Below are 12225 nucleotides of genomic sequence, written 5' to 3'. Positions count from 1 at the left end.
AACTCTGGCCAGTTTCAGTTTCAAGCACTTCGGCGCTCCTGGCGACTGAAGGAAACTGATGTTTATCAAGGAATGACTCCCTGTTCACGCATGCGGCGCGATAAGATGCGGTGGTGGCCGAGTTGTCTAAACAGCCTTTGTCTTTGTTGTCTTTTCGCCGATGGTGGTTCGAATCTAGGTCGAAGACGAAGTTTTTTTTTTACAACTCTTCAATAAGCTGTCCTCCGACCGTAATGAAATGAATTGGCGCTAGCGCCTTAAAAGGGGGACAATGGGCTTCGGTGGAACTTTCCTCCTCCCGCTTCTCTCCTTCAGGCATCGCCCATTTTTGTTTCTTGTTTTGCATTTCCTGTATAGTACAGATGTGGAGGACGCATATTTCCATTCGCACGGCGCAAGTTCAGCGGTGCTGCCCGTCGTCCCCGGCCGAACGCTGGTGGGCGGTAAAAGCGGCGCTGTTCCCGGGAACTGTTGTCTTCCGCGGATGTTAGGCCTCGAGAATTCGTGAGCAAGTGGCGCGCCGTGTAGCGGCCCAGGAACGGACGTTGACACCTTCGCGCGGAGCCTGCCTTCCGGAAGGAGAGATTGGTGCCCGGATAAGGGCGAGCTGGTTCTCTGGATTGCTGCAGACAACAAAGCTCGCCAAAACGCCGCCGCTGTTGCCTCCTTTGTCGGCGTTGACCGTCGCCCTCCATTGTTCGTGCCTACCAGCTGCGGACGTTTTTCCTCCTCATCTGGTCGCGTTTACATTTTTGCTTCTGCTATTGCGGAAAATTCAGAGCGTGCATTGCGTCCATTGTGCAGCGAGGGCTGTCCTTCGCATATAATAGGGGCTGAGGATCTGTGTTCTTGAGATTGCCCGGTGATGCAGGCGCCAAAGGCTTCACTGGGCCATTCGGGTTAGGCCTACGTCGCTGGCTCATTGTTTGCGGTGCCTAAGAAAAAAAAAAAAGAAAGAAAATTGCGGGGTCGTCCTCTGGCAGAGGCCAGCTAAACGTGTGCGTAACGAGCCTTCCTCTTCTGTCCTGTCGGCTGAGTGACTGCGTTGTCGGGTCAGTATGTGCGCTACTCGTCATCCGCCGTAACCCTGCGCTTGCGTGTGCGGCACGTTATAGCATGTAGTGGCTCCCGTATTCAGGGCAAGCTTTCTGTACGCCCCGTTATCTGCGCTGGTATTTCTCAGCCGGAGCTACGAGACTCTAGACTGTGCGAAAATGCTTGAGAGTTTCCACAAGTTGGCTACAGGTCGATTGTTAAGGCACGCGACGGACACGCCTTGTGAAGTTGTGCCTGTTTCGCTGTTCATGCACCGCCCTTTACAGAAGTAGGCAGTCCGACTAAGCCGTGTTCTGTGAACATCTCTCGGCGCCCCTGAATGTACTGGGCTTCGAAATATTGAAGACGAGAGGTTTGATACGGTGCGAGAAGTAGACACGATGGGCGATTTTCGGGTGTCAGCAGCTCGCGGAGTGCAAGGAGTGACCTGTATACTTGCTGGCGACAGATTGGTGTGAGGAGGGATGTGATAGTTTCTGCACTGATAGCTCATATGTGCTCGAAAATGTGCCGTCAGGAGACCTCTGCCTCCAAAGAGGTTATCTCGCTCCTGCGATAATTTTTGCGTCGGATGACAGCTGTACGTGGGAGTGTTTCATTGTGTTCGGATATTTCTAATCTCGTGCGACACAGTCGCCTCTGTTCGGCGTAACGTTGATAAAACGGCGCACGGAGCACTTTCCCCTCGCTTAGGACGCTAGCAGTGGATGCATCGTGAATAGTCTGGGGACGGAACTGTATGGCAAATGCGAAATCTTGTCTAGTGGATCTGTCATCATACCAAGCGAGCAAAAATGGCCTCGGCGTTTTTATCTCCTCTGCTTCGGGGGCGTAGGAGGGGCCTCGTTTCTTTTTCTTTACGGGGGAGTATACGAACCCTTGACGTATTCTGAAGAGTTCCACTCTGCAGCTGCGGGCTGCGAGGTCTGCTGCAAGTCAGTGTCGCAGGAGAAAAGGCTGTTGCTACCTCACCGGCCCCAACTCTCGCCAACCTGGTTGCGCCGTTGCTCATCTTTTTCGGCGTCCTTCAGGTGCTTACCTACCGTCGTAGGTTTCGGCAGTGTTGGGACCGCGCTCCTTTGAACACTCGCCGCGTCTTGCATACACGGGGGTGTGGGGGAGGGAGAGAGTTTGAGCGGCGCTTGGGACACAAGTGATCCATTTATACTTTCCCATATACATATTCTGCAGGTGTGGATGAACAGGTGTCCACGGGTGAACTGCGCGCATGGTCTGCATTCACTGCGAGCTTTGCAGATTTCTTAAAACTTTGGGCGAGAAATGGCGCGCCCTACCGTAGCTGTCGTTTGCTGTGGCAGCTCTGGCGCTCGTTTTCGCGTGACTCGTCGACCAGGGCGTGGTCCCCGCTCTCTCGGGCCCGTGGGTGTTCCGCCTGGAACACGGCATGCCAAACCTCGCGATCGGAGGTGTCTCTCCCTCGCCTTGGTCCGCGCGTCACCCACGCGCTGATCCAGATAGGGTCTGGACAGGGAGAAAGGAATTTCTCCGCCGCGGCTCGTCGTGGGCTCGCGGAGATGGTTGTCCCCGTGTATTTTTTTTTTTGTCTCTCTGTTTTGCGCTAAGTTCCGAGCCCATTCTCATAGCTTGAAAAATGGCTGCAACGGGTGAAATCAGTCACAATGGCGCCACATTCGACCAATAAAACCCGGACATGCAGTTGCCGGTGGGGTAGGGAGAAAACTCTCCTTTTATTTGCCGGGCGGAAGTGCGCGGACCGGACGGAGAAGACTGACGTTGGCCAACGCCATTTTTGGGCCGCGGTTCTTTCTGCCACCACGCGCGCCACAAGTGCAACGTTTTGTGTAGCTCTTGCCCTGCGACTGATCTCTCGTCATGCAGTTTCGTTTTACTTTTTTTTTCTCTCTCTCCGTTTTCCTCCCACATTTCTTCTGGCGCGCACGCTTTCATCTGGCACTAAACTCCCAGCTGAAGCTGCGAAGTTGCGAACCACGCTTCGCGAGCGGCAAATTATCCTGCGTAGGCCGACCGTTGCGAGTGCGATTTAGCAGCTCGCTGCTTCGCAGCGCGGGTTTAATTTCCCGATCGCTGTCGATGCGCATATTTAACAGGGAAGTCTTAAAAGGGGCTAGTTTGGTATGCATGGCGTGCACATGGGTTTTGTTATACTTCTTGAACGATCGAGCGCATTCACTGCCTGCGCCGCTTTGTATGTACACGCGCGACTTGCTGTTCAAATTCGCGTCTAGCCGAACTTGTTAAATGGGCTCTCGGCGGACGGTTGCTTTCGCGTGGCTTTCCGGGAGTCGGCCAGCTATGTTCGCGCGTTTTTCTGTGTGGTTCGGGCCAACGCCCCGGCATTAGCATTCTCTCGCTTTCACCAGCGCTATGTAGAATCCGGCTGCAAAATAAATAAACAAACAGCGTGTTCTCAGCGGAGCTGCTCTTTCAGTTTCTCTTGGTGGGTATAGACAGCGGGAAACGTTCTCCAGTCGTCGTGCTTTTCATTTAATGCGTGCGAATTTTATTGCGGGTGTAGTCTCACTGTGCCACGTACTCTCTCCTTTGTTCAATCGAACAGGGAAAATTTTAGCTGTAGGCTGCGCTGGTCAGGAGTTCGTTGAGCTCAAGCGCTCGTTTCTCCGACGGCCTGTGCAAGAGAACTACCGCCCCCTCTCCCTTTGTCTTTTTCACCATTGGACTACGCCGGAACACAGTGGTGCACTGGAGCATTTTTATTTTATTTTTCGTCTCCGTTCGGCTTTTCTCGAATGCACTGCCCACGCCGTCGTTATTCCAAGTTATCCCATTTCGAAGTAGACATAACCTTTGCCCGTCACTTGCGGCATAGTAGCCCTGCGTAGCTACTGCTGCAATTCAGGTATTCTTTTGAAGAGCTGTTTAGTCGGATCCAGATGCCGAAAAAGGTATCTAGTCTGTCCCAGTTTTGTTGGATTCGAGTGAACTCGGGCTCCGTTGGTTTCCGTGGTGTTGACTGGACTAAGAGGACTATTTGAATGACCAGCATTTTGATTTGAGTGAGTTCGGATAAACGAAACCCAATGAGCTTTAGTCCCTGAAGCCATATTTTTTTTCTCGGCGCGTGCGGAAACGCAGCGTTTTGCCTTCTTTTCTTGTGGGCATTATAATTGAGAGAACAGCCGCTTGCTTGCAGATGCGATGCTTTGCAATTTTAAATGCACAGTCGTGAGCAAAAGTGGCATACAACACGTAGCCGGTGTCGGAGCTCAGCAAAACTTCATCGAAACGCTATCAAGCGACAGGGACAGATAAAGGGGCATAGAGACACATGCATGTCAATAAAATGGGGCACAGCCAGTATTGTCTCTATCCCCGATAGTGGTTGCTAGATGGCATTGCATTGCTGTTTTCCTTAGAGTTACTGTATATGCTACAGTTTTCCCGAGCTCTGTCACTGGCTAAGTGTTGTGTACCACTTTTGCTCACCACTGTACATACTTGTTATAAGAGTTTGGGACAACCGCTTGTGATCGATGGTGGCGCTTGCTGGCTTTCTGCTAACTTGGCTACGCTGCTGCTGCAGTTGGGCGCGCGGTGCACAACGAGCGTGTAGTAATGTTTTCACTGACTAACGTGCCGTTTTACGTTTTTTTTTTTTCTGTCGCAGGATCAATATGACAAGATATCCCAGCACACCCATCAAGGCCTGCAGTTTCTAGAGAACTTTAGTCAATTCATCAAGGACCGCTCAACGATCGAGACAGACTACGCCACGCGACTCAGGTGGGTGACTATACCCCCCCCCCCCCTTTTTTTTTTTTTTTTCCCCTCCCGGGGGTTTTTCTGTGTGCGCTCTGCCGAACTCAACGTCGTTTGAGCTCGGCAGTGCGCCACATTTCCTTTTTAAGGTGCAAGCCTTTCTTGTCTCATCAGTGGCATGTGCAGAAAGTGACTGTCCGCGGAACGAGTGACCTAAAGACAGATCCAAAGCCAATTCAACGCAATCTACAAAACAAGCCAAAAAAGACAAAATACAAAATCCAATCATGATGGTTGGTTGGTTGGTTTGTGGGGTTTAACGTCCCAAAGCGACTAAGGCTATGAGAGACGCCGTAGTGGAGGACTCCGGAAATTTCGACCACCTGGGGTTCTTTAACGTGCACTGACATCGCACAGCACACGGACGCCACTCCGTTTCGCCTCCATCGAAACGCAGCCGCCGAAGTCGGGTTCGAACCCGGGTACTCCGGCACAGTAGTCGGGCGTCTTACCACTGCACCACCCCGGCGGGGTAATCCAGTCATGATGAATTGGCTTATAACGCCTTACTGGCAATGCATTATGATGCGGTTTAGTCATAGCCCTAATCCTAGTCATAGACAACAATGCAATCCAGAATCCACATAACAAGCCTACCAAAGCCAACGCAAGACGCCCGTGTGAGGTGCGTCTTATACATTGGAAGATTTGGGTAAATGAATAAACGAGGGACATGGAAGAGATTGCTCTCTGGTGTTGGTAACGGCAGGTGTGAAATGGAAGTGCAGGGTGACGATACGAACTTCAGAGAAAATGTAATATCCTAGTGACATCAACGGCGAACAGTCTTTGTACAACAGCAGTTAACACTGTAAGTAAACGAAACCCAGCAATGGCCGTGCTGTTTGCAGAGCAATGAAGCTAGAAAAGCTTGCCTGTTACTGTTGCTTTAACTGATAACGGTCTGTTCTTTTCATGTCTAGTTTCATTTACCACGTGCTACTTTTAATACGAATATAGGTCTCTAACCTTCTGTACAACTAGAAGGCGAGAATTATGTGTTGGCCTTTCCCGCAGCTACTAGGTTTAGTGGTAAGCATTATTTGGACTCTCGCACCTGTGCTGCAGCGTGGCACTGCTTCAGCTGCTGAGCTAGGATGCCTCGCTGCCTCCGTGCCTCCGTTGGCTATCGAGGTATCCTAGTCTTGTCACTGGTGATTCCAATGTGGGAAGACTCAACAGAAGTATAATGGTTCGGGTGAAGGGAGGCAGGCGAGCAGAAGTCGGGTGTTTCCCTTGAGGACAGTAAAAGCACTGCTACAAGAGAGAAAAATCGTCGTAGAGCCTCGTATCCGCCACCTTGGCTCAGGGGTTAAAATGCTCGGTTACTGAAGCGGTTTACCGGTTTCGAACCTGACCACAGTGGCTGGGTTTCGATGTAGGTAAAATGCAATAGCATTTGTGTGCTATGCGATATCAGTGCACATTAAAGATTCCCAGGTGGTCAAAATTATTCTGTTACCATCAATTACGGCTCCTCTTTCTCTCTTCTTTCAATGCCATCTTCCTCCCTTTTCCTGTGATGCGGTTTAGGTGTCCACCGAGAGGTGTGACAGATATTGTGCCTTTCCATTCCTTTAAACCAATTTAGTTTTTATGTAGAGCATCACAGGATGTTATCTGGTTATAACTGCATGGGCACTTGCTTAGTTTTACAAAGTTAAAAATCTTGAAGAAAAAGGGTGGGCGCTTATTCGAGCTGGATGGATGCTTGGTATTTTGCACAAACACCGCATGCACTCAATGGGCACGTGCAATTTTCGCGTCCCAGACTACTTGCTGACAGGTTTGGCTTCCGCTCTGGCAGGAACCAGCATTATGGTTACGTGACCTTGCAAGCTCCCACCATTGCCTGCTCTTAGCAGATGGTGCCAACCATCAGTTACCACAATGAAGTTCTCGCAGTGACTGCACATGCATGTTTATCTCCTGGCAAGCATGTAATACTAAAGATAGCAGGTGCAAATCAACCGGCGCTTTTTGCTAATGGAGCACGGCATGCCTGAATGTGAAGCATTTGACACAACTCAGTTTGGCAGGGTTTGCTTACTGTTGCTGCTCACGAAGTTCTTCCAATGGCCCAGCTCACTGCACTGGAAAGCAGACGAAAGCATTTGCAAAAGCATTTACAACAAGCGTTAGCTGCTCCAGCACAAAGTGGTTCGCTTTCGACACTTTCAGACTGGCGCGCTGAAAATATCGCAAAACAGGTGAACTTCTGGGCAGCATGAACAAACAGTCCATGCTCGCGGCTTTGAACGCTTCTGTGTGTATAGAAATTCAAAACAAGAAAGCGAAGATGCAAGATTCAGATGTCTTACAGCTGTGTAGAGACCAACTATGGAGCTCATGTCGTGGTGGTTTAACACATCATATCGTCTGCAGGAACACGAAAAGTTCTCAAAATGCACCTAGAGTCTAACTCAATATGGCTGCTGACACAGTGCTACTTTTCCAGCAGCTCTACTGGTGTGTGGAGCTTCTGGGCTGCCATTGAAAAATCGGAATGCTGGACTCTTGTCTGCAAGTAGTCCGGGACTACCCGGGTCTGATAATCAAATGTGCCCATTGTGTCAGCCCTAATCGCTTCACTGTGCCACTTGACCAAGCATAGTGGGCATTTTTGAATCTCGTGTCACTGCATGAGCGAGCTGTGTACTGCACGTCATTGTCTTCATCAATGTCGATTCATTCAAGATGGATACTGAACATACCGCTATCACATTGCCTTCTAAGATGCAAGCCTGACATCGTTAAAACGCTTGATGTACCCCAGCTTTAACATGGACCCTGAATGTGCTTTCCCACGATACTACATTCGCAGAGCCAAAGGGTCCCAATTTTTTTTTTTTTCTCCAGATTTAAAATTTTAAGAAGATACTATATAAAGCAGCGCTCAGCTTATTTTCGGATATGTGGGCATTGTGTGGGACCCCCAAGTACAGTTTCTTGTAAATATCTCTGCAACTATTCAGAATCGTGCTGCCCACTTTGTAAGCCGTTATAGTTTCCAAGCAGCATTACACATATTAAACGTCTGATTAACTGGGTCAATCTGCTTCCGCGGCTTGAAATATTTTACTTTCCATTCGTGCACAATGTACTCTATTAGCAAACATGCTTAGATAAAGACATATTTACAGTCGCCAAGTTACATGTCTGAATACCATGACCACAACCTGAAGGTAAAAGAAATTTTCCCACACATCTCTGTATAAGCAGCGTACTATTAACCAGGGGAATTGGCTCTGTCCTGCAGTCGGTGAAGCTGCAGGATGTAATCAACATGTATAACTTAGTCTTTTACTTTGCTTGCATTGGCCTTTCTTGTTGCTTGGGTGTTTTTCTTAAGCCCCTTCATAGTGCTAGGTTTCATACCGATGTTTATTTCACTTGCTAGCCTGGAGAAATGAAGCATTTCCTCACTTTGCCAAGCCCCCCTCACCCTATAACTATAGTGCCCATCATGATATGTAGGAACTGTAGTAAATAAATATATCGGCCTGAGTTGCTTTGGTACGCTGAACCCTATACACCAAACCATATCTCGGCATGTTCAAGCAGGCCCAATTCAGCCCAGTAAAGTGCTAGTTTTAGTACCACAGCCCTGTTTCTCTTTCCTCAAGTATCTCTGCACTACGCAACAGTGTAAATCCTACAGTGTTAAACCTTAGCGCTGTAGGATTTTGCACTTTATTGAAAACTGAAACCATAGCTACCTGGCCATCTAGTTTATTTTTACCGCTTCAGCTGCATCTCTAGAGGTTTAGGGTGGCTTCCTGGTACAACCATGAGGCATGAGGCAAAGAAGCCACTCCAGCATGCGAAAGGAGGACGCTGGTACATGAGTCGAGGGCACCAGCACCCGAGAAATGGAGAGCACGAGTACCGGATGCATTGAGATATGATTTCAAGGCCTAATGGAGGATAAAAATGTAAATTGGGTCTGGTTTTGAGGAAAAGAAATATGCAGTATGCGTTGCCTCACCATGGACACCTGAGCCATTGCATGAAGGATGGGAGGAAGGTAGGAGGGAAGGAAGAGTTTCTTTCTGGTTTCTAAGAACAAAGAATTCAGGGCAGGACGCATGTAGCAGGTGAAAAAAAAAAAAAAAAAACTGTTTTGAAGAAATGAAAGGCGCAGTAACAGTCTCACTTTTTGGTGGACACTTCGACTGTTGTACCCTAAGGAAAAAGAGATGGATGCGGGTAGCAGATGAATGCACAAAATTTGAATGCATCCTTGATGGGTGTGTATGATTGCACAATGTTTGAATGTTATGGAGACATACTGCCGGAATGTGAAAATGTTTCTTGAGCCGAGTATGCAACTGGGAGCATCATATATAGCAGTGTAAAATGAAAATGGGGATAGTCTTCGTGGAGTGCGTTGCATTGTTTCTGTAGTAAAGAGAAGATACAGCCAGCCCTTCCGTATGCATGGAAGGCGTTTGTATGTGCAATTGAAGTGTAAAAGCAGCTGCAAACTACAACAAAAAACTATGTGTTCGTGAAATGTATTCGTTACTAGGGGTGTGCGAATATTCGAAATTTTCGAATATCGAATCGAATATCATAATATTCGATTCGTTAAACGAATCAAATAGTGGAAATTGAGAATTATTCGAAACTGTTCGAATATCTTCGCAAATTTTTGAATAATTTTCGAATAGTTTTCGAATAACTGGCACGAATTAACGTCTCGGTTACCTCCGACCATTCTCGCGAAGGCAGCGTCAGCTCCGAGCAGGCACAGCTTGCTGCCGCAATAAACCTACGCGAGAAGCAGAGATCACCGTTTAGGGAGCCTACATGCTTCAGCGTGGCCGCAACACGGTCCATTCGCATGGAAACATTCTTAAAGATTGGACATATCACGAATCGCGGAGGCAACTTCTCATAGTCGTGTTATGATTCACACGTCTCTAATCTGCCGGGAAGTAACGCTACATGTTTATTCCCTAAAAATTTCATTCACTTTCATCATCAATAGTTGAGGTTAAGTTTATTATGCGAGTGGCGCATGACATGAGAATTGCATGAATGTTGTCAGCTCATGCTCATACAACTCTCCACTATATATCTCAGGTCGCCTAGCGCCAGTTGTAATCGCCTAGCGCCAGCTAGAGGGGAGCACGCGAGCTAATTGAGAAAGAACGAAAGCAACGAAAGTCACTGAAAAGAAGAGGAAGATGAGGAGATCACGCGCTCAGCGATAACTAGTTCGAAGAGCCAACAGCAGGGGAAGCGCAACTCTATGGCCTCGGGTTACTCGGACGCAAGTCGGACGAAAGCGTCGCTCAGCCATTCGTAATCTCTGATGTATTGTATCATGCAATCTAGTTCACTAAATAAACTCGTTCAAACGTAATTGTTGTAGATAAAAACAACCAGCAACTGACAATGTGCGTAGAGATTAATAGTTGCGCCCCCTAGAGGAGATCAGCGTTTTCCCGTCAGATCTATTACTCCACGAGTTATAGCGCTCTACCGCAGCGCTATAACAGCGCTATAACGAATAGTAGAGCGCTCTATAGCGCTCTACTATTCGATTCGTATTCGATTCGCTTTTTAGCTACATTATTCGTATTCGATTCGATAGCAAGAGTGCACTATTCGTATTCGATTCGCTTTTTAGCTACATTATTCGTATTCGATTCGATAGCAAGAGTGCACTATTCGTATTCGATTCGGTTTGGAAAAAGTACTATTCGCACACCCCTATTCGTTACATAAATAAAATGGGTAACTATCCTGAATCAAACTTTATGAAAGCCTGAAAGGCTAGATACCACGTTGCTGAAGATAGTTTTTTGTTGCTGAAATGCTAAGGTCACCAGCAAGCCAGTGCAAGAAAATAATAATTAGAGAGAGCCCTAGCAGCTTTATTTTGTGCATTCAGCATTATTCAGCACTTGGCAGGCGTACTTAGGCTGTCTTCTTCTGCGGCCGGACAACAATGGCATGCTACAAGTGCATTATGTGGAAATCGGCAGATTTGAAAGAACTATTAGGTCCTTGGTACTTTGTCTTTGCTCCATTTTTTGGTGTAGTTAGGTTAATGGGAATGTCAGAACAGCAACAACTGCCATGGGAACTGGGTGGTGCCCACTGGTGTGGAGCAACGTAAAAAAAAAAAAAAAGAAACATTTACTTGCGCCAAAATTTTAACAACTAAGGAAAGGGGCAGTGTGGCACATTTTGTATCCTGAATTAGTTTTAATGTTTTTTTTTTAATAGTACTGATATTTATGCCTTTCTATCTTTGTGTTTTTCAGCATGTTGGCGGAACGATATTTCTGTATTTTGTGTACAAGGGTTAAACAACACATTTTGTACATGCTTGAGAGACCATCTAAATAGCTACATTTTAGCATATGTCATAGCAGGATTGTGCGAATACATTTTTGCCAAAGTTAAATGGAATGTTTTGGACCAGTTATGAGAAAGTGCTCACCTGCTTGTCATTATCAGCCTTTTGTCTTTTCCATCAGCCACCTCTAGCAAACCATGTTGTTGACGGCTCCACCTAGCTGATTGGATGCTGTTTAAATCTGAAAGGTCGCAGCAGCGGACAGAACTTCACCAATGATTTGGCTTTGCACTTTGTTATTAGGGCTGTTGTGGTGAGGCCTGCGTAGTGAGAGTGGTGCTTTAATCTTTCCTGATCTACCTTTTTCTGCTCCGCATATCCGAGTCTCAGGCATGGGGTGATATACACATCTGTGCTTACTGTGAAAGCTTAGGCTAGCCTTGGAAAGTTCACTTTCTTCATTCCTGATTTTTTGTTCGTTATCCTGCAAATGAGTCTGCACGTCTGGTTTGCACTCGCTTCCGGACCTGCCACGGTGTCTTCGTTTCTGCTTTGTGCTTGTATCCAAAGCCTCAGTATTCTATTGCTGTCTACCCAGAGAAACCTCTTTCCTGTTGACATATCTTTACTGCCTATTGATAGCTTTCATGTGGTCGAAAAAAGAGAACATCCGACTTTTTCTACAGGCCACTTTAGCCCCTTGGGTTGTAGCTACTTCTCTATGATCCCTATAGTTTTCTGCATAGATCCATCTATGAGACTGTCGCTGCGTCAACATGCCCACAGTATTAGTTGTCAGTGTATATGGGTCACCCATTCTTAGGGTGCGTCTCCTATTCATGAGGAAGTTCTTAATGCATTCGTATCCTTTCCTGCCTACGTTGGGAGTACTCAAATTTTTCAACATATGTCCTGACATTGTTAGAAGCCTTGCCCACGTCCAACCCAAGGATCACTCTCGTGTCTCTGGTCTTTTGTCCAAAAATTGCTTCTTGAACTGTAGCACTATTTCACACGCCGACAGTCTTGACCTAAGGCCGAACATGGTATCTGGGTAGAGGACTTTATGCTCAAAG

General features: G+C 47.4%; 1 protein-coding gene across 8 annotated transcripts in view; it reads left to right on the top strand.

Annotated features, from left to right (window-relative positions):
- The window catches only part of Cip4 (formin-binding protein 1-like Cip4), a 213183-nt gene that overhangs the window by 147061 nt on the left and 53897 nt on the right, over nucleotides 1–12225 (top strand). For all 8 annotated transcript variants that reach the window (XM_084603466.1, XM_084603465.1, XM_084603463.1 and 5 more), the window contains exon 2: nucleotides 4685–4800. In XM_084603466.1, coding sequence (XP_084459592.1) covers nucleotides 4685–4800 — 116 coding nt within the window. The remainder of the gene's footprint in view (nucleotides 1–4684; nucleotides 4801–12225) is intronic.

The sequence above is a fragment of the Amblyomma maculatum genome, chromosome 5 (genome assembly GCF_055883805.1).
Source record: "Amblyomma maculatum isolate TAMU_Amacu chromosome 5, ASM5588380v1, whole genome shotgun sequence".
NCBI classification, from domain to species: domain Eukaryota; kingdom Metazoa; phylum Arthropoda; class Arachnida; order Ixodida; family Ixodidae; genus Amblyomma; species Amblyomma maculatum.
This window is presented reverse-complemented; position numbering and strand designations above follow the sequence as displayed.